At 44.7% G+C, this 24,840-nt stretch overlaps 2 protein-coding genes across 7 annotated transcripts; one reads left to right on the top strand and one right to left on the bottom strand.

Annotated features, from left to right (window-relative positions):
* The first annotated feature begins 295 nt into the window (after positions 1 to 295).
* On the top strand, positions 296 to 5,220 carry TCL1B (TCL1 family AKT coactivator B). Of its 2 annotated transcripts, XM_054449671.2 has the most exons (4): positions 296 to 539; positions 3,323 to 3,493; positions 3,856 to 3,924; positions 4,520 to 5,220. In XM_054449671.2, exons 1-3 carry the CDS (start codon positions 357 to 359, stop codon positions 3,907 to 3,909), a joined length of 408 nt encoding a protein of 135 aa, XP_054305646.2. In that variant the 5' UTR covers positions 296 to 356; the 3' UTR covers positions 3,910 to 3,924; positions 4,520 to 5,220. The 2 variants fall into 2 exon arrangements, with proteins under 2 accessions (XP_054305646.2, XP_054305645.2); XM_054449670.2 differs by having other exon boundaries at positions 3,856 to 5,220.
* A 2,007-nt stretch (positions 5,221 to 7,227) lies between these two features.
* TCL1A (TCL1 family AKT coactivator A) lies at positions 7,228 to 24,812 on the bottom strand. Of its 5 annotated transcripts, none has more exons than XM_054449674.2 (4): positions 24,520 to 24,707; positions 22,782 to 22,958; positions 22,311 to 22,364; positions 7,228 to 7,322 (listed from the first exon to the last, which is right to left on the bottom strand). In XM_054449674.2, exons 1-3 carry the CDS (start codon positions 24,637 to 24,639, stop codon positions 22,317 to 22,319), a joined length of 345 nt encoding a protein of 114 aa, XP_054305649.2. In that variant the 5' UTR covers positions 24,640 to 24,707; the 3' UTR covers positions 7,228 to 7,322; positions 22,311 to 22,316. The 5 variants fall into 5 exon arrangements, with proteins under 5 accessions (XP_054305649.2, XP_054305651.2, XP_054305648.2 ...); XM_054449676.2 differs by lacking the exon at positions 7,228 to 7,322 and adding an exon at positions 20,669 to 21,436 and having other exon boundaries at positions 22,316 to 22,364; positions 24,520 to 24,812; XM_054449673.2 differs by lacking the exon at positions 7,228 to 7,322 and adding an exon at positions 20,669 to 21,436.
* Between the last annotated feature and the right edge of the window lie 28 nt (positions 24,813 to 24,840).

Below are 24,840 nucleotides of genomic sequence, written 5' to 3' on the forward strand. Positions count from 1 at the left end.
TCCCCGGGAGCCGCCCTTTTGCCTCCAGCAGCTCCCGGTCCAGCCACAGCCCCTCCAGGAGACCCAGGCCGGGTTCCTAACTCCACTGCTCTTTGGCCTCGTCCCTGCCTAGCCCCTGCTGCAGGTTGCTTTTCTTCCTCCCTCCTCCTCCTTCCTCCCCCCTCCTCCCTCCTCCCCCTTCTTCTCCCTCCTCCCTCCTCCTCCTCCCCCTCCTCCTCTCCCTCCTCCCCCGACTGGCCCCGCCCCCCCTGCCAGCCCGGGCCCCACCCACGCCGGAGCTGCTCCATTTAAGGAGATTGCGCAGCTGGAAAGGTACACATGTGAGCCTCGAGGCGGGCTCCGGATGCAGACTTGCCATGGCCTCCGAAGCTTCTGTGCGTCTAGGGGTGCCCCCTGATCGTCTGTGGATCCGGAGGCCTGGCATCTACGAAGATGAGGAGGGGAGGACCTGGGTGACAGTGGTCGTGCGGTTCAATCCCTCGCATAGGGAATGGGCCAGGGCCTCAAGCTCCCAGGGCAGCGCCTCCCAGGGCAGCAGAGTGAGTCCTGGGCACGAGGGGAGGCTGTGGGGAGGGCTGCGCACTGACCCATGCCCGTGTGGGACCGCGGTGGGGTCAGAGGGGGCCGTTCTCACCCGCACTGGAAAACTCACTTCTGTGCAGGTCTAGGAGGGCAGCAATGGCCATGCCCAGCCCTGGCCCCAGGAACACCCCCGTAAAGGGACCACAGGCACAAGCTCATCCACATGAGATAACGTGGTCCTGCGTGATGAAGCCGAGGCTAAGGTAGCTCAGGGCTTAGTGCCATTCCCAGTGCCTGCTGTGAAGGCTCACAAATGAGGCAGCTATTGAGCTGGGCTTTGTGGCATGAGTAGGAGTTCTCCAGGTCTAGAAAGGAGGCAGGAGTAGTATAAGCAAAAGCATCGCAACCTGGAGGCACCAGGTGGGCCAACAGGATGAATGTGACATTGGTTTCAGATTACTGATCTGCAAAATGAGAATAATATACCTCTGTGGCAAGCTAGTCACAGACATGCTCGCATACATGGCTCACCGCCTGAATGGCCTGGGGAAGCATTTGACTGATAACAGATTCTGGAAATTAATTCAGGAGGCTTGGGTGGAGTCCTCGAATCTTTACTTTTCAGAAGCTCCCCAGGTGATAATGATAATGACTCAGGAAATGGCTGTAGATGAGGGCTTTAGATCACAGCCAGTCTTTGAGGGATAAAGTAAATTCAGTAGAGTCTCTGGTGTGGGTGGCAGTGGGGAATTGATTCCAGGACCGACTGTGGATGCTCAAGTTCCTGATGGAAAATGACCTGGGTAGTAATTACATATAACATCAGCACATCCTCTCCTATATTTGAAATTAGATTACTAATAACACCTAATGCTACACCTACACATCACTTCAAGCTCTGCTTCTTGGAACTTTGTGGAATTTCTTTTTTTCCCCAAATATTTTTAATCTGAGATTAGTCTAATTCATGGGTGCAGTATCCATGGAAATGGGGGGCTGGCAGTACCTTAGTGTAATATGGTAAAAGCTTATCCGGATATTTAAAATGCCATTTAGGGCCGGGCGCGGTGGCTCACACCTGTAATCCCAGCACTTTGGGAGGCCAAGGTGGGCGGATCACGAGGTCAGGAGATCGAGACTATCCTGGCCAACATGGGGAAACCCCATCTCTACTAAAAATACAAAAAATTAGCCGAGAATGGTGGTGGACGCCTGTAGTCCCAGCTACTCGGTTGGCTGAGGCAGGGGAATGGCGTGAACCCGGGAGGTGGAGCTTGTAGTGAGCCGAGATCGCACCACTGCACTCCAGCCTGGGCGACAGAGCGAGACTCCATCTCAAAAAAAACCAACAAAACAAAACAAAAAAAACAGTTAAGATTAAAAAAAAAAAAAAGATTCAATGGAAATAGAATGGATTCTTCAAATAACTTAGCAATGGGTGGGATAAGGGACCTATTTAGTAAGTATTTTTTTCCCTCTTTCTTAAAAATAGATCGGTGTCTTAGGGTGGGAATTAGGCTTCCTGGGCACATCTAATGCAAAGATCAGCCAACTTTTTCTGTAAAGGATCTGATGGTAAACATTTTCCACTTTGAGAGCTATGCTCTTGCAGCTACTCAGCTCTGCTATTGCAGTGCAAAAGCAGCTAAAGGCAATGGTAAAGGAATGAGAGAAGGAGCCTTAGTTTATTTACAATAAAGCTTTATTTGCAAAAGCAGATGGCAAGCCAGACTTAGTTTGCTGATCTCTGATCTACAGTCAGACTACACAGAGAAGGAGAGATTTTGCCGTATAATTTAAAATATTTCTCTTTGCAAAAGCAGTCCATAAAAAAAGTTAGGACAACAAACAGAAAAATTATTCGCAACATGTCTGATTGATAGAGCACTAATATTCTTAATTCAAAAAGACATTTTATCACAAAAGAAGACAAATACTTAGAAAATTGTGTAAAAGACTTTCCATTTTGTTGAATAACATAGGAAGCTTTGGTTTTACTTTTCCTTTCATCTTTCTAACTTCCAGTACCAGCCTAATTTTGTTATTTTTATTATTATGTATTTATTTTGAGACAGGGTCTTGCTCTGTCTCCCAGGCTGGAGTGCAGTGACCTGACCATAGCTTACAACAGCCTCTACCTCCCAGGTTCGAGAAATCTTCTCACCTTAGCTTCCCGAGTAGCTGGGACTGTAGGCACATGCCACTATGGCCAGCTAATTTTTTAGTTTTTGTGGAGACAGAGTCTCATTATGTTGCCGAGGCTGGTCTTGAACTCGTGGCTTCAAGCAGTCCTCCTGCCTTGGCCTCCCAAAGTGTTACAGGCATAAGCCACTGCTCCCAGCCTTATTTCGTGTATTTACTATAGGTGTGTGAAGGTCATGATCAGAACTGCAGTATATTTTGGCAGGAATATCTATCACCCTCAGATCCAGGAGTCCATGGATATCTTGTTTTTAAAACGAAGATTTAAAAAATTACGGCAATGGCAGGGATGGAGCCCCAAGAGACTACTCAGCTTTAACCCAAGGTGTTGACAGGTTGGAAACAGTGGCTAAATTTGGGGGTTGCAGTGGGGCGAAGCAGGGTGCAGGTCAGAGGGGGCCAGAAGGGCCCCAGCCATCCTAGATGAAGCCACAAGCACCAGTGCCAAGGCTCTTGGTCTGGAATTCTGAAAACATTTACCTCTGACCCTGGCAGCCCACTGGCCGGGCCGGAGCATCTAGGCCTGCGTTGCTTGTGTGCAGCCCAGCTGGCAGGGAACCCTATCCCTGATTTGCCGCCTCTTCTCTGGTCCCTTCAGTATGAACCCAGCATCACGGTGCACTTGTGGCAGATGGCAGTGCACACCCGGGAGCCACTCTCCTCTGGCCAGATGCCCTTCTCCCAGCTGCCCGCTGTGTGGCAGCTCTACCCCGGGAAGAAGTACCGAGCAGCGGATTCCAGTTTCTGGGAAATAGCAGACCATGGCCAGGCAAGTGTGTGGTAGTTCCAGGTGAAAGCGACAGGTGGCCCCCTGGTGACTGCCGTGGCCCTCTCTCTTCTGTACCCCTGGCCCCCTTGGGGTGCTTGTCTGTCCTCTTCCTGTTGCTCAAGTCTTCCTTCAAGGAGGCCTGAGTGTGTGTGGGTGGATTGGTGCATGAGTTCCCATGTGGGACGCAGGCAGAGTGGGTGAGGGAGGGAGGGTTGCCTTCCTTGGGCTAGGGAAATCCACAAGCTGGAATTCCCACCTGCCTCGCCCCTGTCTGCTGCTGCTGCCAGCCTGCATGGGCGGCCATTAAGGCCGACTGGAGGAGCATCTCCCAGAGGTTCTGATGGCTGCTCCTTCTCCTGCAGATCGACTCCATGGAGCAGCTGGTCCTAACATATCAGCCAGAGAGGAAAGACTGACATTGGGAGTGGCTGGTATGTTGGGGCCCTGTGTGTCTCGGTGTAGGGATCAGACGAAAGCAAGATCTCTCCTCTTTTCAGAAAGACAGCGTGGCCTCCTCCTCCTCCCTGCTGTTTCCTGAGATTTTTCTTACACAGCCACCTGTCACCTCTGCTCTCCAGCCCGTTGGATGTGATGGTCCACCGTGGGTGGGCCCCCATAATAAGTTCCTAAAGCATGGGATCTCATCGAATAAGACTCATCATTTAATCCTTGTGAGAATTCTGTGAGGTGTACATGTTAATGTCCCATTTCACGATGAAAAGACTAAGACTCTGGGGATGGGAATGATTTCCTTGAGACCATACAGCCAGGAGATAGTGGTGAATCTGGTGATCTCGGGTCCCTAGATTTAACCATGGCACTGAGATGCCATGTGACGGTGGCCTTGGAGGACCCAGCACTGACCCACAGAGGGCTCCTCTCAGATGGGCAGCAGCTTGGTGCAGGCCAGGCAGGGCCTGGTCCATTGGAGGGGCTGGCACTGGACTTGCCTTTGACCCCAGCAGCTTGGATGGGGTGCTGGGCTCCCCCATAGTTCACTGACTATCTCCTTTGGTCTTCTCCCAGGCCCTGCTGGCCCTGCCTCTTCTGGCCTGGTGTCTCCTCATGCCCCCTCAGTGAGGATCTTCATGTACCTGCTCTTCTGTTTGCACACCCAGCATAGCCTCCTTGCGGGCAGAAGGCAGTGGAGCCCCTGCACACTCAGCTTCTCTCATTTTCCTTAGTTATCAGTCCTGTCCTGTCCTGCTCGGATCTGCACTTAGGGCAACTGGCCTGGATGGGCTTCACTAGGGGCCGTGTCTGTGCACTGAGCCAGTTTCCTCTGCTGGCTGCAAGCTGTGGGTTCTCTTTCTCCTCTGTGCCCCTCATGCTGATCTTCTAGATGCCACTCCCAAATCCCCTTCATACCCACCAGGATGTGTGCCCAGCCAGGCCTCCAGCACCCCCAGTACAGCTCATGATTGGAAACTCACCATCAGCAGGCAGTGGCTCGGTTTAAGAGATGGCCGCAGAGGGAGCCCAGTCTGGATGTGGACTTGGATGCCCTGTGGGTATCAGTTCCGCTGACACTTTGGCCCGAAATAGATCCAGTGCTGAGCAAGCAATGTACGCCGGAGCCTCAGTGAGCCCATCTGCACAGTGGGGAGCATGGAGGGATGGGTTTGGCCTGTGCTTCTGCTTGTTCAGTCCTTCAGCTCATGGAAGGGATGCTAGTCCATGAAGCTGACCTCACAGTACTGGTTAATTAAACTTTATTGCTCACTGTCCACTTTTGTGCTGAATTGGAGCCTCTCTTTGACCTCTTTCTAGCATAGAAATGCAGCTTCTTGTACCGAAATGTGAAGGTAACATTTTAATGATCCATTTCATATTTTTCCACACTGGGAAGGAAATTGTGATTGGTCCATTCAGCAGCAGGACGCCGGCGGGAGATAAGGAAGGGGAGGAGACTCGTGCGGGCTCTGGGTGAAGCCCTGCTGTGAAAGGGCAGGAAAGCCCGTGGTGCGTACAGGAGAACCAGGAGCGAGGGAGAGCTCCCAAAGCGAGACAGTGCAACAGCATGTCATTGCAGGAGATGCAGAATGCAGGTGCAAGGGAGGAAGGGCCTATGTGTGGGAGAGTATGACATGACAGAGGAGCAGAGTCCTTGAACAGGGAGGGATGAGGCAGGGGGCCAAGGCACTGAGCAGTGCCACCATTGTGACCAGGAAGAAGAGGACGATACAGTGCAGGTCAGTGTGACCATGCAGTGGTAGCAAGGAGAAGGGATTCCCTCCCTCATGTCACTCACAAGAAAAAATCACCCATGAGCTGAAATCCCAACCTTACAAAATGAATCTGTAAAAGCATTCATAGAAAGTTTGGGGAAATATGTTCATGAACGTGGGGTACAGAAAAACCCAAGTAAATCACAGGTGTAAGCAAAAGATAGTGTAAGACAAACTTTTTCAAGTGAAGCATTTCTGTATGACAAAATATTAGGAAGCATCAGTCACAATTTACCATGGTATGTAAGGCACGCCAGTGTTTGCCTGGAGCGGGCTTGCTCAAGCCCAGTGGTGTTGCAGGGAGGGGCTGTCCTGTGCATTGTAGAATGTTTAGCAGCATCCTTGGCTGCCACCCACTGGATGCCAGAAGCATCTCCTGACCCCAACTTGTGAGAACCAAAAATGCCAAATGCCTCCTGAGGGGGCAAAATTGCCCCTGGCTGAGAATCACTACCCTAGATAAACACTTGGCACGTGTGGTGTACACAAGAGGCATGAAGAGAGAGCATTGTGGTAAGAGTTCAGATTCCACAGTGTTAGCATGGTTAAAGGGAGGCCCCGTGAGCAGGAGCTGGGGTGAGCACTGCAGGCTGGCATTGTACCTTCTGCTGAGAAGCTTATGTTGATCTGGCAGTCTGGTCTTTGAGGAAACCTCTTCCCCTAGCCTGCCTTCCCTCCCACTGGCCTGAGTCGGGGGTATGCAAGAGAGGGTGTGTCATGCAGCATGCATCCCAGTCAACATAAGGATTTCATGATGACATGGGGTCTTGCTCTGTCATCCACACTGGAGTGCAGTGGCGCTATCGCGGCTCACTGCAAGCTCTGCCTCCCGGGTTCACGCCATTCTCCTGCCTCTGCCTCCCAAGTAGCTGAGACTACAGGTGCGCACCACCACTCCCGGCTAATTTTTTTGTATTTTTAGTAGAGACGGGGTTTCACCGTGTTAGCCAGGATGGTCTCGATCTCCTGACCTTGTGATCTGCCCACCTTGGCCTCCCAAAGTGCTGGGATTACAGGTGTGAGCCACCACGCCTGGCCTAGGAAAGGTTTTTATTGTTAAATGGGAAATTTACAAAGCCAGAGAGGGAAGGAGGCATTGTTTTCCTACCCACAGAAACGTGCACCCCAGAAAGGAGCGGGCTCTGCTGGATACCCAGTGGGTGTCTGCATCCGGGAGAGAGAATTCAGTCCCTTAGCTGCCTTCTTATAGTGCAGGCTGGGTGCAAGTGCAATGACAAAGGCTGCACAGACTTCCTGGGTACCAGGTGGGTGGGGTCTGGGAATGCCAGCCATCCAGTGCCTGGACACTTGGGGTCTATGTGTAACTGTGATAGGTTTGTTGTCAAATGCACACATATCCCAACACTGGGTTGCAGCAGAGAAAGCAGTTGAATGGTAGGGTCACCGAAGGAGGGGATAGGAGGAAACCTCAAATCCATCTCCCAGAGAGTAGGAGTGGGCCAAAGTGTGGAGATTGTTGATTGATTGAAAAGTGCAGGATGACATGGGACAGGGAGATGAAGCAGCTGTATTCTCATGCTGATCTGTTCCTCTGTGGGGGTCTTCAAACTGGTTGCTGGAATTCAGACTCTGAAAAACATCTTAAGTGATTTATTCTAATGTCAGAGATCCTGTCTATAGGAACAAAGGGGATACAAATAAATTATTAAACAGTCAGTCTTATAATCCTAAAGTCAGAAATCCTATCTGTAGAAAGATCGGATATGCAAATGGTCGCTATCTAGAGTGCTACGTGACTTTCAGCAACAACAAAGTGGGTCTAAGTGCAGCCTGATCAATGCTTAATTATAACTGTTTTTCTGTCCAGAACCCAGCATGCAAACTGCAAGGGGGGCAGTTTCATAATGGGAAGTTTCAGGCTCCCAGGATGAGGGAAGGAAGTCATCAGTTCCATGGGAAGCAGAGCTCGGGTGCTGCTTCTTCCTTGGGAAATAGGCCCTTGTCCCTGCCACCTAGGATACCTCTGCTCCTTGATCTTAGAGCGCTATTAGTCCTATAGCATTGGGAGGGGCCCCCAACCCCCGGCTGGTCCCCAGGGAGGCACACTTTGGGATCTGCTGCCCCTCCTGGGCGCCGTCCTTCAGCTGCTGGTGTTCTGCCTGCTCTCCTGGCCTCACTGCTGAGGTCTGGGGCAGGACAACGCATAGTCTGTGCCTGGTGACCCCCAGGGTCTGGGTGACTTGGCTTCACCTGGGATCCTACTACTTGTTCTGCCCCAACTGTTAGCTGTGACCCCTTTCCAGCTGCCATCTGGGTGGTCCACACCCAAGCCTCTGCTGAGGTCAGCTTGCCCTGGCACTTGGCATTGGTGCTGGATGCAGCATGGCGGTGCCCCACAGAAGATGTGCTCCAGGGAACCTCTCACCCCACCTCACCATAGTGATATGGGAGTTAAAAAGGAATTATTTAGGCAGATAGCAAGGGCATGAGAGTCCTCGGTAAGGCTTTTCTTCATTTTGTTTTTTTGAGACGGAGTTTCGCTCTTGTTGCCCAGGCTGGAGTGCAATGGTGCGATCTCAGCCCACCGCAACCTCCACCTCCTGGGTTCAAGCGATTCTCCTACCTCAGCCTCCCAAGTAGCTGGGATTACAGGCATGCACCACCACGCCCAGCTAATTTTTTGTATTTTTAGTAGAGACAGGGTTTCTCCATGCTGGCCAGGCTGGTCTTGAACTCCTGATCTCAGGTGATCCACCTGCCAAAGTGCTGGGATTACAGGCATGAGCCACTGTGCCCGGCCAAGGCTTTTCTTTTTAATGAAAGCAGCCCCAAATCATTTTCTAACAAATAGCAGCCTGCAAGCTGGGAGCTTGCATGGGTGAATGCTGGCAGGAACTAAGGACTAGACATGTTCAAGGTGGCAGACTTCTCTGCCAGCCACGTGTATGTTAAGGAGCAGACCAGATGGGGCCAATCAACTGGAAAGGCCATCGGGGCATAAGATCCGTGTGAGTGACTAGCCTTCCCTTCCCAAACTAATCTGTGAGCCATACGTGCAAATCAGATACCACTTCCTCAACTGGACCACGAAACTCAAGAGCATTCAAACTGTCCTTTTTCCACTTGGAGACCCCTTCCTCTATAGAGGAAGCTGTTTCTGTTTCTCTTCTCTTCAACCTATTAAACCTCAGCTCTTAAACTCCTCGTGTGTGTCTGTGTCGTACAAGGGACTCCAGGGTATATACCCCAGAAAAAGTAGCCACTTCAATAGTGGGCTCTTTCGCATTGCCTGGGCCCAGGGGCTCTGGCCCAGGCTCCTTTTGCTGTTAAGTTTCTGTAACATTGTGATACAATAAGAAATACAGATTTGGTCTCCATCCCCAGGTCCTAGCATAGGGCTCCTGAAGCCTCTGGAATTTTCTAAGTGATAGGAGTGAGAGGAGCATCTTTTTTTCTTCATAATAAACCCCTTTCAACCTACCATGTGATTACAGGATTGGAACTTTTAGTCCCACCCTCCTGACCTCCAGGAAATACAAAAATAACAGCGTTTCCAAACATTGGGAAGGGGAGGAGAGAAAAGGTAGAGGTAAACTACGCAGGTTTTCCCGTGGAAGGAAGTCCAGAAAATACAGTTGAAAGATCAAGTCACAGAGCTAGGGACATATTATTTAAAGGAAAAGCTAGAAGAATTAAGACTCATAAGAAAACTAACCAAAATTGGCAGCAGCAGATATGGACAGGAGGAGAGAGGAAGCACGAGGATGCTGTTTCCTCATCCTTCACAGGGGACAGTTGGGAGAGGTCATACAACAATAAACAGAACGGCCACATAAAAGCTGTAAAAGGGTGGGCGTGGTGGCTCACGCCTGTAATCCCAGCACTTTGGGAGGCCGAGGCTGGTGAATCATTTGAGGTCAGGAGTTCGAGACCAGCCTGGCCCACACGGTGAAACCCCGTCTCTACTAAAAATACAAAAATTAGCTGGGCGGTAGTAGCGCATGCCTGTAATCCCAGTTACTCAGGAGGCTGAGGCAGGAGAATCGCTTGAGCCTGGGAGGCAGAAATTGCAGTGAGGTGAGATCACGCCCCTGCACTCCAGTCTGGGTGACAGAGTGAGACCCTGTCTCAAAAAAATGATAAAAGCTCTAAAGGTGCAATTCAGACCTTCTGAATTATGTAAGAAAAACAACCTTCCCAAAATATATTTGAACCAATAAGAAAATTCAACAAGTTAAGTGTTTATACATTTAACATATAACACCCAACAGTTTTCTTGTATATAGACACGAGTCAGTTAGAAAAAAAAAATGGGTGATCACATATAAAATACTTATATGAAGCAAATTTTAAAATTCTGAAGGACAGTAAACAAGTCTCGAATAAACCTAAAAATCTTAAAACAGTCATGTGAATTGGACAATTTACCTCTATGCCTCAGTTTTCTCATCTGTAATACAGGGACAATAAAAATAGCCATCTCATGGGCTGTTGTGCAGATTAACATATCGGGCTAAGTTAGTATTTGTAAAGCTCTTAGTGGTACATACGGCTATGGAAAAGTGTTGTCTAAATCAATCGGAGGTTCCGTTATTGCAAAGATATAATATCTCCCTAAGCCTATTTATAAATGTAATGCAATCACAACAAAAAACTTAAAGAGTTTTGTACCTGGACAATTTGAACCTCAAATTGGTATGGAGAATTTAAGATGTGAGAAAAGCTGGGAAAAATCTGAACGAGGAGAGCTGTGAGGGTGGACTAGAGTTAGCAGCCATCAACAAGCAACCCAAAGCTGCAGCAACTAACCGTGGTGGGTGGTCACACAGGTGCAGGCATCAGAGAAGTGAAAACGGAAGAGGCGGAGGGAGAACTGAAAACACAAGTGGAAATTCAGCACACGAGTGAAAGTGGATACAACATGCCACTCTGGTATAACAATTTTATGCTAATGGCCCTTGGTAAACAACAGATGCATGAAGGGCACTCTGCCTTCTCCTTTCTTTTCCTGAAAGCAAGAGAGAAACCTCCATGTGAAAGATGTCCTCCCTCTGTCAGAAGGAAAGTAACACTCATCACTGGGGCTGGGAGTTGAGGCTGAGAGAATTCTGTATAAACTAACATCATAAATGAACCTTTCTCTTTTAGCCACAAGGAATTTGCATAGCCCAAGACCCCTTGCCTGGTCACATTTTCCACAATATACTACTCTTTGTCCAAAATTAGTGTTTAACTCTGTTTCTTCGGGTCTTTGTTTCCTTATGAGGGCTCGTGTGTCACAGAAAACTTATATGAAATCAATATGCTTTTCTCCTATGAATCTGTTTTATGTCAATTTAATTCTCTAGCCCAGCCAAAAATGCTAAGAGGGTAGAGGTGAAATTTTGCCTTCCTTACACAATCAAGGTGGCATTTCAAAGCACTGCCAAAGGATACATTAGTCACTAAAGTGTCATGAGACCTAGCTAGCCATTTGCATAAAAAAGTTGGATCACTACTTCATTTCTCATATAGAAGTAAATTCCAGATAGATTAATGATTTAAACAATGGAAATGACAAGAGGATAGATGAAAACATGAAGAAAATTTGTTATTGTGGAGCAGAGAAGTCCTTATTAAGAAAAACCTGGGCCGGGCGCAGTGGCTCACGCCTGTAATCCCAGCCTTTGGGAGGCCGAGGCAGGCGGATCACGAGGTCAGGAGATCGAGACCATCCTGGCCAACATGGTGAAACCCCATCTCTACTAAAAATAGAAAAAATTAGCTGGGCGTGGTGGCGGGCGCCTGTAATCCCAGCTACTCGGGAGGCTGAGGCAGGAGAATTGCTTGAACCCAGGAGGCGGAGCTTGCAGTGAGCCGAGATTACACCACTGCACCCCAGCCTGGAGACAGAGCAAGACTCCGTCTCAAAAAAAAAAGGAAAAAAAAAAAGAAAAACCTAAACCCAGAATACACAAAAGAAAAGCAATATATATGACAATGTTAAAAAATAAAACATTTCTGCCTAGCAGAAACAACAACAACAAAATGAAGTACAAAACAAGTTAACCGCAGCGAAAACACAGATCAGTATGTGGAGAAACACTGACAAGGGACTTCTTTCCTGAATATCTAAAGATTCTTTATGGTTGTTTCCACACTTCATTCATCCCTCACCAGCTTAGATTCTGTGTTCCAAAAACTCCTTCACACACATGGGAGACTGTCCGCCCCACTCTTCTGTATCACTTGCCAGGTGAAATGCCACCTTTGGTGGAACCCACTTTGCCTTATTTTCTAAACCTGAGAGAAACATATTGATAGACAAAATACTCATAAAAACAGGCTGACAATTTCCACTTTGAATTCCTGCCTGCAGATCTCAAAAGACCACATCTGCTCAGCAATTCTATCAAGTTTCTCTAGTTAAGTTGGTGACCCCTGGATCAAAGATGGCTGTGTCAGTCCATCTGTCCTCATATGTGCGATGTCCTTGCCTTATACTTGGCTGAAAAAGAGACCTAAAATGGGGAATTCCCAGAGGGGCCTTGCCTGAAGGGCCCACACAAAGCTCTTCCTGCCTTCCTGATCACTCTGCTCGGTTTCTTTCCATCATGGGACTTCCTTCTGTGCTAGAATGCATACCCCCTGAACCTAGCTCAGGGCCAAAGATTGAGCTGAATAAACAAATACCAGAAGGGAGAAACAGGGCAGATTCTGGCAACATCTGGACCACACCATTTAAACTAACTTGGGGCAAGTAACTTCTACTCTCGGAGCCTGTTTCTTCACCAAGAACTTGGGGGTAACAAGAGTACTTACTTCTTCGTAAGGCCTAAAGGAGATAATCTGTGTTAATCACACATCACACTAGCTGGTCCACTGGGATCACTTTTTGGACCAACTGCCTTTCTCTCTCTCTCTTTTTTTAGCTTTCCTTCTTTATTAAATTCCCTTAAGCATTACTCATAATTCAAGTTTAAGACAGGACAAATCTCACAAAGTATTTATGGCTGGTTCTCTTCTTCTTATAAATGAACCCACAAAAAAGCATCCCCTAATTCCTCTCTAGTTTTTCTAACCTCCTTGGTTTTCTAAAATTGAAAAAAAGTAATTCTGGTGTACTAAAACCAGAACCAAGTTTCCTCAACGTCTTCAGTTAAACTACCTTTAATTCCTCAATCAAGGCATACCACACAATGTTATCTACACTTTACAGTAAAGGACTCTGAGTGGCTGGTGTTTTTTGCTTAGTGTAACCATTACACAAACAGTATGTACTTGTCACCCCTGGCCTCCTAAAAAAAATCCAGAATTTATTATCTTGACCTTAGGTGCCAAATGAGGCTGGCAAGGCTTTCTCCTGGGGTAAGATCCTAGGTGGTTAGGAGTAAATAAAACCCCAGATTCCTGACTCTGTATGACATCACACACTTTCAGCCTAGCCTTGCCAACTACTAGGCACATCACCCTGACCTTCTTGTAACAAAGGTAGTGATGTTCATTTAAAAAATATCAAGAAACAGATTAATAAAATTCAGAATATGGTATGTACAAATCCATCTTTACGAAAGGATTTTCTAGAATTTCAAGGAGAAAAATGCATAATATACACATTTTATTCTTTTCCTTATATATACAAAGACCTTTGTTATAAGTAATTACAAAGCTAACGATACAGTTTTACTTCAGGTTTAGTTTTTCCTGCTGTGACATTAGCATCTGACTACATTCATTCTGAGAGAGCCTGAAGCAAAGGTAGGTGGGGGTGCTTGTCACCCTGTTGAACAGTTGCCAAAGAAAGTAGAGATGTTGAGAAAAGGCAGTTGTAACTTGGAGCAAAAATCGACCTAATTATTTGTGATTATATGCCATATTTTTTAAGGTGAGCATCTCAAGCCAATTGTTTGATTTTTTAAAAATCGAGCAAATTGTGTTATTCTTGCAACATTCTTGATCTCTTTAGTTGCGGACCAGTAGTAATTCCTTCTCTCCTGCTTAAATTATATGAATAAAAATGAAAGGACAGACGCTGACATTTAGTTTGTCTCTCAGTGCTTTCTATGATCTTTTTTCAAAGTAAAATAATCTTAGGAAAGGTTTTAATTTTTTCCTCCTAAGAACACTATTAATGATACTTTTCACTGAATGTGGACAATATCATAAAGGAGGAATATTAAAATTTATGGAATCCACTATATGGCAGATACTTTCCATCTGTTACCTGCTTTAAAACTAAAATCCAGGCCAGGCGCGGTGGCTCACGTCTGTAATCCCAGCACTGTGGGAGGCCGAGGTGGGCGGATCACGAGGTCGGGAGATCGAGACCATCCTGGCTAACACGGTAAAGCCCCATCTCTACTAAAAATACAAAAAAATTAGCCGGGTGTGGTGGTGGGCATGCCTGTAGTCCCAGCTATTCGGGAGGCTGAGGCAGGAGAATGGCGTGAACCCGGGAGGCAGAGCTTGCAGTGAGCCAATATCGTGCCACTGCACTCCAGCCTGGGCAACAGAGTGAGACTCCGTCTCAAAAACAAAAAGAAAAACAAAAAAAAAACCTGAAAGCCAACATTATCATCAGAACCCAATGGTGGTTCATTTTGCCTGCTGCCCTGAAAAAATGCGACAGTAGCAGGTGTTGCAGGGCCAGTTGAGTGAGAAGAGGAAGAAATTTCTCGAACCCATCTCCCTTTTTGGCCTCTGACCTGCTAGTTGAAACAAAATTAGTTACCTATAGACTTAAGTGAATGCTATAATGCACATAGGCACATAACCCCAACCTATATAAGCACTAAGAAAATTGCAACACTTTGAGTTGGTCTGGTGGAATTATCTCCAGCCTTCTCCCTGTATCCGGTTATAGCAATAAATTCCCTTCTTTCCTAGATTATCTGCTTCTCATTATTGGGCTATGAGAAAACACAGCCGACCTGGCTCAGTTCCAGGAACATTGACATAGTGTTAAATCCAGAGAAGATAGCCCCAAGTTAGAGAATCTGCATAATAAGGAAAGAATGTTGGTGTTTCAAGGATTACCTATATAAAGGGAGGAGGAGGGTGCAGTCTGTGAGGCAGAGAGGACTTGAGAAAGATGCGGGTGGTGGGGCTTTACTGGGGTGGTGGTAATGCTGTAACAATGCTTAAGGGTCTTTTACAAAACAAAGTTTCTAATATCCCACTTTAAGCTGTAGTCTGAATGTTAACCCCCACCCCTCCCTAAACCCCCAAACTTAACCCCCAGTGTATCCCCCAAAGGCTGACATCGGCAGCCCTGTGGAGAAAGAATCAGAGTAGTGTTCAGTTAGGGTAGGGTGATGTGCGTGGAACAAGAATAGGATCAGCCATAAACCAAACGAAATCAGTGGATGTTAGAGCTCAAAGTAAGTGGTGTTGGGGAGAAACGTAAGACCCCATTGAAATCCTTGGAGAGACTGTGAAAGGTGGTATGGGAGGGAGGGTCAAGCTAAATTAAGTCTAAAAAGATGGAGTGCTCCATCCGACATATAGATACAGGGGGCACAGGGCATTTCACAATGAACCAGATGGGATTATAAAACTATGGTCAGTCTATTATTCTTATACAAGATAGGCTAAATATGTGAGAGACTCTTTTAAAATGAAGCTTTCCTGTGGTTACACGTGACCTCCGAATTGTGGGGATGAGTAGAAATGAGACACTGAGTTACTTAACTCAGTACAGTCCAGCCAGTAAGACGGTAAAGCGGCCATGGCTTCTTGCTGTCCTTGCTTAGTGTCCAGGCTTTGACAGGCAGAGGTGGGGCGATCACTTGAGTCCAAGAGTTCAAAACTAGCCTGAATAACATGGTGAAACCCTATTTCTAATAATAATATTTTTAAATTAAAAAATAAAATAAAATTTCTAGTATTAAAAAGTTATATATGATACCAAAATCAGACAAAGACATCACAAGAGAAAACTACAGACCAATACTTCTTATGAATACAGATATAAAAACCCTTAACAAAATACTAGCAAACCAAATCCAACAGCATATAAAAAAGATTATACACTAGGACCCAGTAAAATTCATCCCAGAAATGCAAAATGGTTCAACATACAAAAAAAAAGAGTGTATTACACCATATCAATACAATAAACGACAAAAACCAACATTCCAATAGATGATCATCTCAACAGATGCAGAAAAAACATTTGACAAAATCTAACGTCCCTGCATGAAAAAAAAACGATAAACTGAGAACAGAAGGGAACTTCCTCAATCTGATAAAGGACATTTATGAAAAAGCCATAGCTAATATCAGACTTAATGGTGAAAGATGAAGATTTCTAAGATCAGGACCAAGGCAAGGATGTCCACTGTCACTATTTCTTTCTTTCTTTTTTTTTTTTTTTTTTGAGACGGAGTCTTGCTCTGTTGCCCAGGCTGGAGTGCAGTGGTACAATCTTGGCTCACTGCAACCTCCGCCTTCCGGGTTCAAGCGATTCTCTAGCCTCAGCCTCCCAAGTAGCTGGGATTATAGGGACCTGCCACCACGCCTGGCTAATTTTTGTGTTTTTAGTAGAGATGGGGGTTTCACCATGTTGGCCAGGCTAGTCTCGAACTCCTGACCTCAGGTGATCCACCCATCTCGGCATCCCAAAGTGCTGGGATTACAGGCATGAGCCACCGTGCCCGGCCCACTCTCACTATTTCTATTCAACACAGTTCTAGAGGTTCTAGCCAGGGTCATTAGGCAAGAAGACAAAAGAAAAATCATCCAGATTGGAACAGAATAAGTAAAATAAATATCACATCATACTTGTGAGGGTGGCCGTTATCAAAAAACCAGAAAACAACAAATGCTGGTGAGGCTGTGGCAAACCCTTGTGCACAGTTGGTAGGAATGTAAAATGTTGTAACTGTTATGGAAAACAGTATGGAGGCTCTTCAAAAAATTAAAAATAGAACTACCATATGGCTCAGCAATCCAACTGGCGAGTATTCTTCTAAAAGAATTAGGAAACAGAATCTTGAATTGATATTTGCATGCCCACATTCATGGCAGCACCATCCGTACTAGCGAAGAGGTGGAAACCACCTCCTATCCACTGGTGGATGAATGACTGAGGAAATGGTGGTGCATACATACAATGAAACTTCATGCAGCCTTAGAAAAGAAGGAAGTCCTGCCATATGGATGAGCCTTGAGGACATCACGCTAGGTGAAATAAATCAGTCACAGAAGGACAAATACTGCATGATTCCTACTTAGATGAGGAAGCTAAAGTTGTAAAACTCATAGAAGCAGAAAGAAGGGTAGCAGTTTCCAGGAGCTGGGGAAGAGGAGGCGATGAAGAGTTGCTCTTTAAAGGGCACAGAGTTTTAGTGATGCAGGAGGAAAATGTTCTAGAGATCTACTGTATAACAATGTTCATATAATGAACAATACTGTACTGCATACTTAAAAGTCTGTTATCAGGGCAGATTTCATGTTAGTTTTTTTGTTTGCTTTTTTTGTTGTTTGAGAAAGGGTCTTGCTTTGTCACCCAGGCTGGAGTACAGTGGCAGGAACACGGCTCACTGCATCCTTGACTTCCCAGGCTCAAGCGATCCTCCTGCCTCAGCCCCACAAGTAGCTGACACTACAGGTACATACCGCCACTACAGGCTAATTAGTTTTTTTATCATAATAAAAAAAGAATGAACTTAGGAATCAATTTAACAAAAGAAATGCAAAACCTATACTCTGAAAACTGCAACACGTTCTTGAAAGAAATTAAAAACTATATAAATAAATACATATGTAATAAAATATGTAGAGGGAGGCTGGGCACGGTGGCTCACACCTGTAATCCCAGCACTTTGTGAGGCCAAGGCGGGTGGATCACCTCAGGTCAGGAGTTCAAGACCAGCCTGACCAACATGGTGAAACCCCATCTGTACTAAAAATACAAAAAATTAGCCAGGGATGGTGGTGGATGCCTGTAGTCCCAGCTACTTGGGAGGCGGAGGCGGGAGAATCGCTTGAACTTGGGAGGTGGAGGTTGCAGTGAGCTAAGACCGCCATTGCACTCCAGCCTGGGCAACAACAGCGAAACTCCATCTCAAAAAAATATATATATCATATATAATATATATTACATAAAATATAAAATAAATATATTATATAGATAATATATAATAATAAATATATTATATAGATAATATATAATATATAATATAGATAATAGATAATATATAATATAATATATATTATATATATAATATATGATATATATTATATAATATAATATATATCATATATGATATATGATATATGATATATATATCATATATATATGATATATATAATATATATGATATATAATATATATCATATATATTATATATATGATATATATATAATATATATAATATATATTATACATATTTTATATATAATATATAATTTTATATATTAATTTTATATATAAGATATAATTTTATATATTAATTTTATATATAATATATAATTTTATATATTATATATTATATATTATTTTATATATTATATATTATATATTATTTTATATAATATATATTATATATATTTTATATAATATATATTATATATAATATATTATTTTATATATTATATATAATATATAATATATATTTATTATATATAATATATATAATATATATTTTATATAGAATATATTATATATATTTTATATTATATATATTTTATATATAATGTATATTATATTTTGATATATAATATATATTAATTTGATATATAATATATATTATATATATTTATATATAATATATTATATAAAATATAATATATATTTTATATATAAAATATTATATTTTATATATATTATATATTTTATAAAATATATAATATATATTATATATAATTTATATATAATATATATATTTTATATATAATTTATATATTATATATATTTTATATATAATTTTTATATAATATATATATTTTATATATAATATATAGTATGTATTTTATATATAATATATAATATATATTTTATATATAATATATAATATATATTTTATATATAATATATTTTATATATTATATATTATATATTAAATATATTTTTATATATAATATATATTTTATATATAATATATAATATATATTTTATATATAATATATAATATATAATATATATTTTATATATAATATATAATATATAATATATATTTTATATATAATATATAATATATATATTTTATATATAATATATATAATATATATATTTTATATAATATATATAATATATATATTTTATATAATATATATAATATATATATTTTATATATTATATATAATATATATTTTATATATAATATATATAATATATATATTTTATATATAATATATATATTTTATATATAATATATATATTTTATATATAATATATATATTTTATATATAATATATATATTTTATATATATTATATATATTTTATATATAATATATATTATATATATATTATGAGGTATTTAGAATATTATGAGGAAAATTATGAGGTATTTAGAATACACTGGCAAAACAACTTTGTGTTTCCAGCCAAAACCCTAGAGTCAGTCTTATGGAAAACTGAGATTCTGCATTGCATTTAGTTAATTTATTAGGGCCATTTATTCTTACAAAACAGCATTTCTTTTAGTAAGAAGTAATCCTTTTGCTATGTTTTTAATTTCCACAGCAAATTAAATCTGCACAGCACTTGCCATCCCCTCTTCCTAAGAATCTAGCTCCCTCTTTTTAAGGCCCAATCTTAAATGCCACATCCACAGACAGGAATTTCCTTACCAGCCAATCGAACTCCCTACCCTTTTATCCTGTTCTATTTTCTTCTGGGATTTTGCACCTTCTTTTTATCTTTTTCCAGAACTAAGTCTGCATGAGAGTAGGGCCTTTGCCTTGTCCCTGCTGAGTCCCAGTTCTGGCACCGTTCATGGTGATGGTCAAATATTTGGTCAACAAAAGAATCTCGCACAAAAGCTTTCCTCTTTCTGGGTCCCCGCGTTCCTATTCCTAAAATGAAGCAGTTGCCTGAGCTCCCATGGTCCCCCTGCTCTGACTTTCCATGTTCTAGCCCTGCTGAGAGGCATCTGTACAGTAATTGCTCCCACAGACCAAACTCCCCTGCTGCCATGGTCTGTGCAGGGTGACCGGGTTACAACAGAAGACACAAACCCTGGCACGTTGGACGTCAGTGTTTCTTCTCTGTCTAGCGCTGGTTAAGAAACCTGGGTTCAGAGACTGTAAAGTGGGAGTAGTGTTTTTCTTATACAATTCTCTTAAAGCACTTCAGTTATATATCCCACTGAATCCTCAGAATAACCCTCTAAGTTCATCTCTGTGACAAGAAAGCTGTGGACTAGAGACACAGGGAAGTGGGAAGGCCAGGATTCGACACAGGACGGATTCCCTTCTCTGGAAGGCATCCCCTGGTAATATCTGAGGTCCAGCTACCATCTATGGAGGTACAGGAGGGGCAGCAGGGTCTTGAGAAGGGAGCAAGACAGGGCACAGGGTGGGATCTGCTGTGACTGCAGGTCATGGGAGGTGGAGAAGGGAGTCTGCTTGGGGCCTGAGTGGTCAGGGACAGTTTCAGGCAGGAGGGGCTTCTGCTGGGATTGTGAGCAGAGAGGATAGAAGTTATCTGTGCAAGGACAGAGCCTGGTGAATGCCCAGGTAAGGAGGAGGCAGAGCTGGCTGGGGCCGAGGGCACATGGGAATGAGGAGGGTGAGGAGGGCAGGACCAGATGGAGGCAGGGGGGCCTCTGGAATACCGGGCATTGCCAACGTTTTTGAGGTTGCTTACTCCAATGGTTCTCAGTGTATGACTCCAAGAACACTGGGGTTTTAAGCATTGGATTACATGGGAAAAAAATTGTAGTCCCTTATCTCCAAAGGGAAATAAATAAATCCATGAATATTTTTTACTTGGTGGCTGCCTATTCTCACTTCTCTCCACCAGAATCTAAGTCAAGGATAGAAGCTGATTGAGCACGAAGTTAGATAAACTATCTTGCATTTAATCAATCATTACAAAAAGTATTCATGCCACATACAACTTCGTAACACCCAGGTGCGTGACCATCTATAAAAGGGGGGAACCCAACCTCTATCCCTTTTCCATGTGGGCAGGCCAAGGGTTCTGAGGGCTCATCCACAGGGCTCGCCGGCCTGGCCTCCTGCTGCGTCCCGGGCTGTGGACCACTGACCCAGAGGCTTCTGAGTCCTGAGCACAGATAAGGGCTCCTTTCAGGCCTTTCCTTGAGCTGCACCTAAACCTGTGTGGGCAGGCAGTGTTTGCAGGCGTGTTTACGTGCAGGCGTAGCACCACGTGAGACCACTGGTCCAGGGTTTCAGAGGTCCTGCTCAGGTAAATCGGCTGTGTTCTCACAAGTTCACAAAGCTGAGTGGGTGTGCAACATGAAACACTAGTGCTGTGAGGGACAGAAGGGACAGAAAGAGGCCGAAGACCATCAGCCAGCTGAGAAAAGCCGAGGCACAGGTATAGCTGGGCACCTGGAAGAAGCTCTGCCAAATGGAGTCCTCCTTGGCAGGAGTGGTAGTGCTAAGGCTAGCAGAGTGGGCTACAGGCAGGTCCAGCAGGCCCTGGGTAGAGCTCATCCTCTGTCTGTCCATTCCTCCCAGACCCCAGCGTGGTAGAGGAGAAGACACAGGCGTAGCAAACGAAGGTGAACAGAAACACAACATCCCCATTGTAGGCTGGCCAGGCTCAGGCCCTGGGGTGAAAGGAGACAGGTGCTGTAAGACCTGGAGAAGGACATGAGAAGACAGAGTCAAGGGTGAAGGAAAGGACCAGGCAGTGGCAAGGGGTGGTGCTGCTGGAACAAGTCTAAGTGGGAAGCCTGGTGGTCAGGGATGGCCTCCAGAGGCCTTCTGAGCCAAGGCAAATTCTGACACCTGGCTCTGTAATCTGAAGATGTCACTATACTTCAACTCATTTCTGAGTTTTGTAGTCTTATTTCCTCAAAACTCAATAGCATATCTAATATCTGGCTCAGCTGATGTAATCAAGCACCAGTGCTTATTTAATAAAGCAATGGTAAGGCCGGGCGCGGTGGCTCATGCCTGTAATCCCAGCACTTTGGGAGGCCGAGGCGGGCAGATCACGAGGTCAGGAGATCAAGACCATCCTGCTAACACGGTGAAACCGTCTCTACTAAAAAAAAAAAAAAAAAATACAAAAAGTTAGCCAGGTGTGGTGGCGGGCGCCTGTAGTCCCAGCTACTCCGAGGGCTGAGGCAGGAGAATGGTGTGAACCCGGGAGGCAGAGCTTGCAGTGAGCTGAGATTGCACCACTGCACTGTAGCCTGGGCCACAGAGCCAGACTCGTCTCAAGAAAAAAAAAAGAAAAAGCAATGGTAAATGAAAGTGCCAGCTGAAACTTGTGGAGTACTTTATAGATATGAGCAGCTGCGATAAAGGAGGCTGCCTACAAAGCCCTTGGCTCCCAAAGTGGTAAGGGAGAGACGTGAGTGCCTCCAGGAAGCCTCTCCCATCCCTGGGGACCCTCAGATGGCAGCAGTCAGGGAGGGGTTAGCACTGCCTTCATGGAGAAGGGGTGGTCTTTCTTTTTGATACAGCCACTGTGGACTAAGAGGGGTCAGGCTCCAGTGGAGCTCACCATACATCAGTCATCTGGCAGCAGCTCGAGAAGCATGTCCTCCACGCCGTCAATCTGAGAGGCAGAGAGAGAGAGAAGGCATTGATCGGCCAGAGCCCTCCACTCCCTCCATTCCTCACTCCTGCGCCTTCGCCTAGCTGGAAACAGCAGGTAGGAACCCAGGTGTGAGGATTTCAGGGGCTCTCGGAGACTGCCCCTCCTCCCACCAGCCTTCAGCCTGTGACTGCCCACCAGAGATGTCTTCCTGTGGCCAGCTGGGGGCTGGGAGGAAATGGAGGTAGGGTTCTGTTAGAGACCTCAGAGGATCTATCTTCTCTCTGGTAAAGTCCTTTAGAAATCCGCACTTGTACATTTCCCTCATTTTTTAATGCTTTTGGGACTGGGATGGAGGGAAGATAAACCACTAAGGCCAGACATGGAGGAGGGGAAACCCAAGATCACCCGATGGATCCCTGGGAGAAACACACTCACCTTGATGTGGTACACTAAGCGCCAGAAACTGGAGTCTGAGGATCGGTATCGTCCATCAGGGTAGAGCTGCCACATGATAGGCAGCAGGCTTGGGCCTATCTGGGTGGGGGTCATAGGACTCCCCAGGACAACGTCTTCCTGACGCAAGAGCACCCGTAACTGTAACCTATCCTTTATCTGAGGAGAAGAAAAGGACAGGGCATACTTTCAGGTTCCGCTTGCCAGGGCTCCTCCAGGCACAGAAAACCGGAATCCTTCCTGCCAGCCACCCACCCATCTGGGCAGGGGTCCGAGTGTGAAATGATGGTCATCACTGTTTCCTGAAGCTCACTTCCTTAGGCCATGCATGCTCCTCTCAGGGACTCTGGCTGGGCCAGGACCACCAGCACGCACATGTGTCTAGCCACCCAGACAGGGCCATGAAAGGCACACTTTCTTCTGGCGGGTTGCAGTGGCTCACACTTGCAATTCCATTGCTTTGGAAGGCAGAGGCAGGAGGATCGCTTGAGGCCAGGAGTTTGAGACAAGCCTGGGTGACAGAGCGAGACCCTGTATCTACAGAAAAAAAAAAAAAAAAAAAAAGACAAAGAAAGAAGAAAGAGAGAAAAAGAATACCAGCCTTTTCAATGATGTGAGGCAAAATCTGTCCCACAGTTTGCTAGTGGGTTATTTTTTGTGGAGCATTTATCATGATTTTATGAAAAACTGTCTGGTTCGTGGTTTTGGTGTCATGTTGAAGAAGAGATTTCTCAACCAGAGATTTAAAAAAAATTCACTGAATCTTCAAATTATTTCTTCAAATTTTGATTTAAAAAAAGTATTTAACTTGATTTTTAAAGTAAAAACATATTTAAAAAATAGAAATGCCAATAAAAATGCAAATTTTGTGGTGGTTAAGAGCCTAGAATTCCAACCCCATTACCTACTAGCAATCTTACCTCGGACAAATGTACATTTTTGTACCTCAGTTTCCCATATGTAGAGACACAGTCAACACTCAATAATTTTTGATTGTTTGCTACTGGACATACATGTTCTAATATATTTTTTAATTGTTATGCTTTCTTCAGTGTATGTTTGGAAAGAGTTTGAACATTTTTTGACTCTTTTTCATTGAGTAAATCCAAATACTTGTAAAAGACTTATCTATTTCTTTAACAAAAACTTAACATGGACTAAGGACCCATCTTAAGGCATCACACATAAAAAAAGTCAATATTGATTCAATACCGGCACTTACACTACGACATCACTTGTTAGATTTGTTTTCTAAATAAAGCACAGAGGTAATGGAAAATACTTCACACTCTAGGGCAGTGTTTGCTATGCCTGGTTGACCCTAAACTGTTGAGGGTTCTTTTTAAAAATACAGATCTCTGGGACCCACCTGAGATGATTCCGATAATCGGCCATATGGATGAGTCACTTAGAGATATTCATTTTTAAGGATTAGGACCCCGAAGCCTGGAAAATCCCTGCTGTAGTCAACATTATAGTCACACTCCACAGGCACTGGGTCCCCCGCTTTGACCGACATTCCTTTGCGGTTTTCCCACCCTTCTTCCCTGCCTGGAGAACTCCTATTCATCCTCCAGAGCCCTGCTCAAAGTGGCTTCATCTGTGGGGATCCTCCCTGCCCCATAGTGAGTGCTCCTTGAGTCCTCGCCCCTCCTAGGGCATCCCAAGCTCCCAAGGGCTGCCCCTGCTGCCTCGCCATCCGCTCCAAAGCTGGCTATACCTCGATGGTTAAGGGCAGCCAGGCACGCTGCTTCTCGTCCAAATACACGAACTTCTCCCAGGCCCACAGGCGGTCCGGGTGGTCGGTGACTGCCTCCCCGAGCATCGGGCACTCGGCCATGGCGTCCTCAGGCCGCCTAACAAGCAAGAGCCACAGCCTCTCAAGGCCGCTCGCTGGTCGCTGGGATGTGGGGCCGACCCTTTATATCCGGGCAGCATGCGGCCGCCACCAAGCGGCGGGGCGGGAGGACGGCCTTGGGGCGGGACCCTGGGTCGGGAGAACGACCTTGGGGCGGGGCGTAAGGCAGGATGGGGCGGGCTT

Source organism: Pongo pygmaeus, chromosome 15 (assembly GCF_028885625.2).
Source record: "Pongo pygmaeus isolate AG05252 chromosome 15, NHGRI_mPonPyg2-v2.0_pri, whole genome shotgun sequence".
Lineage (NCBI taxonomy): Eukaryota > Metazoa > Chordata > Mammalia > Primates > Hominidae > Pongo > Pongo pygmaeus.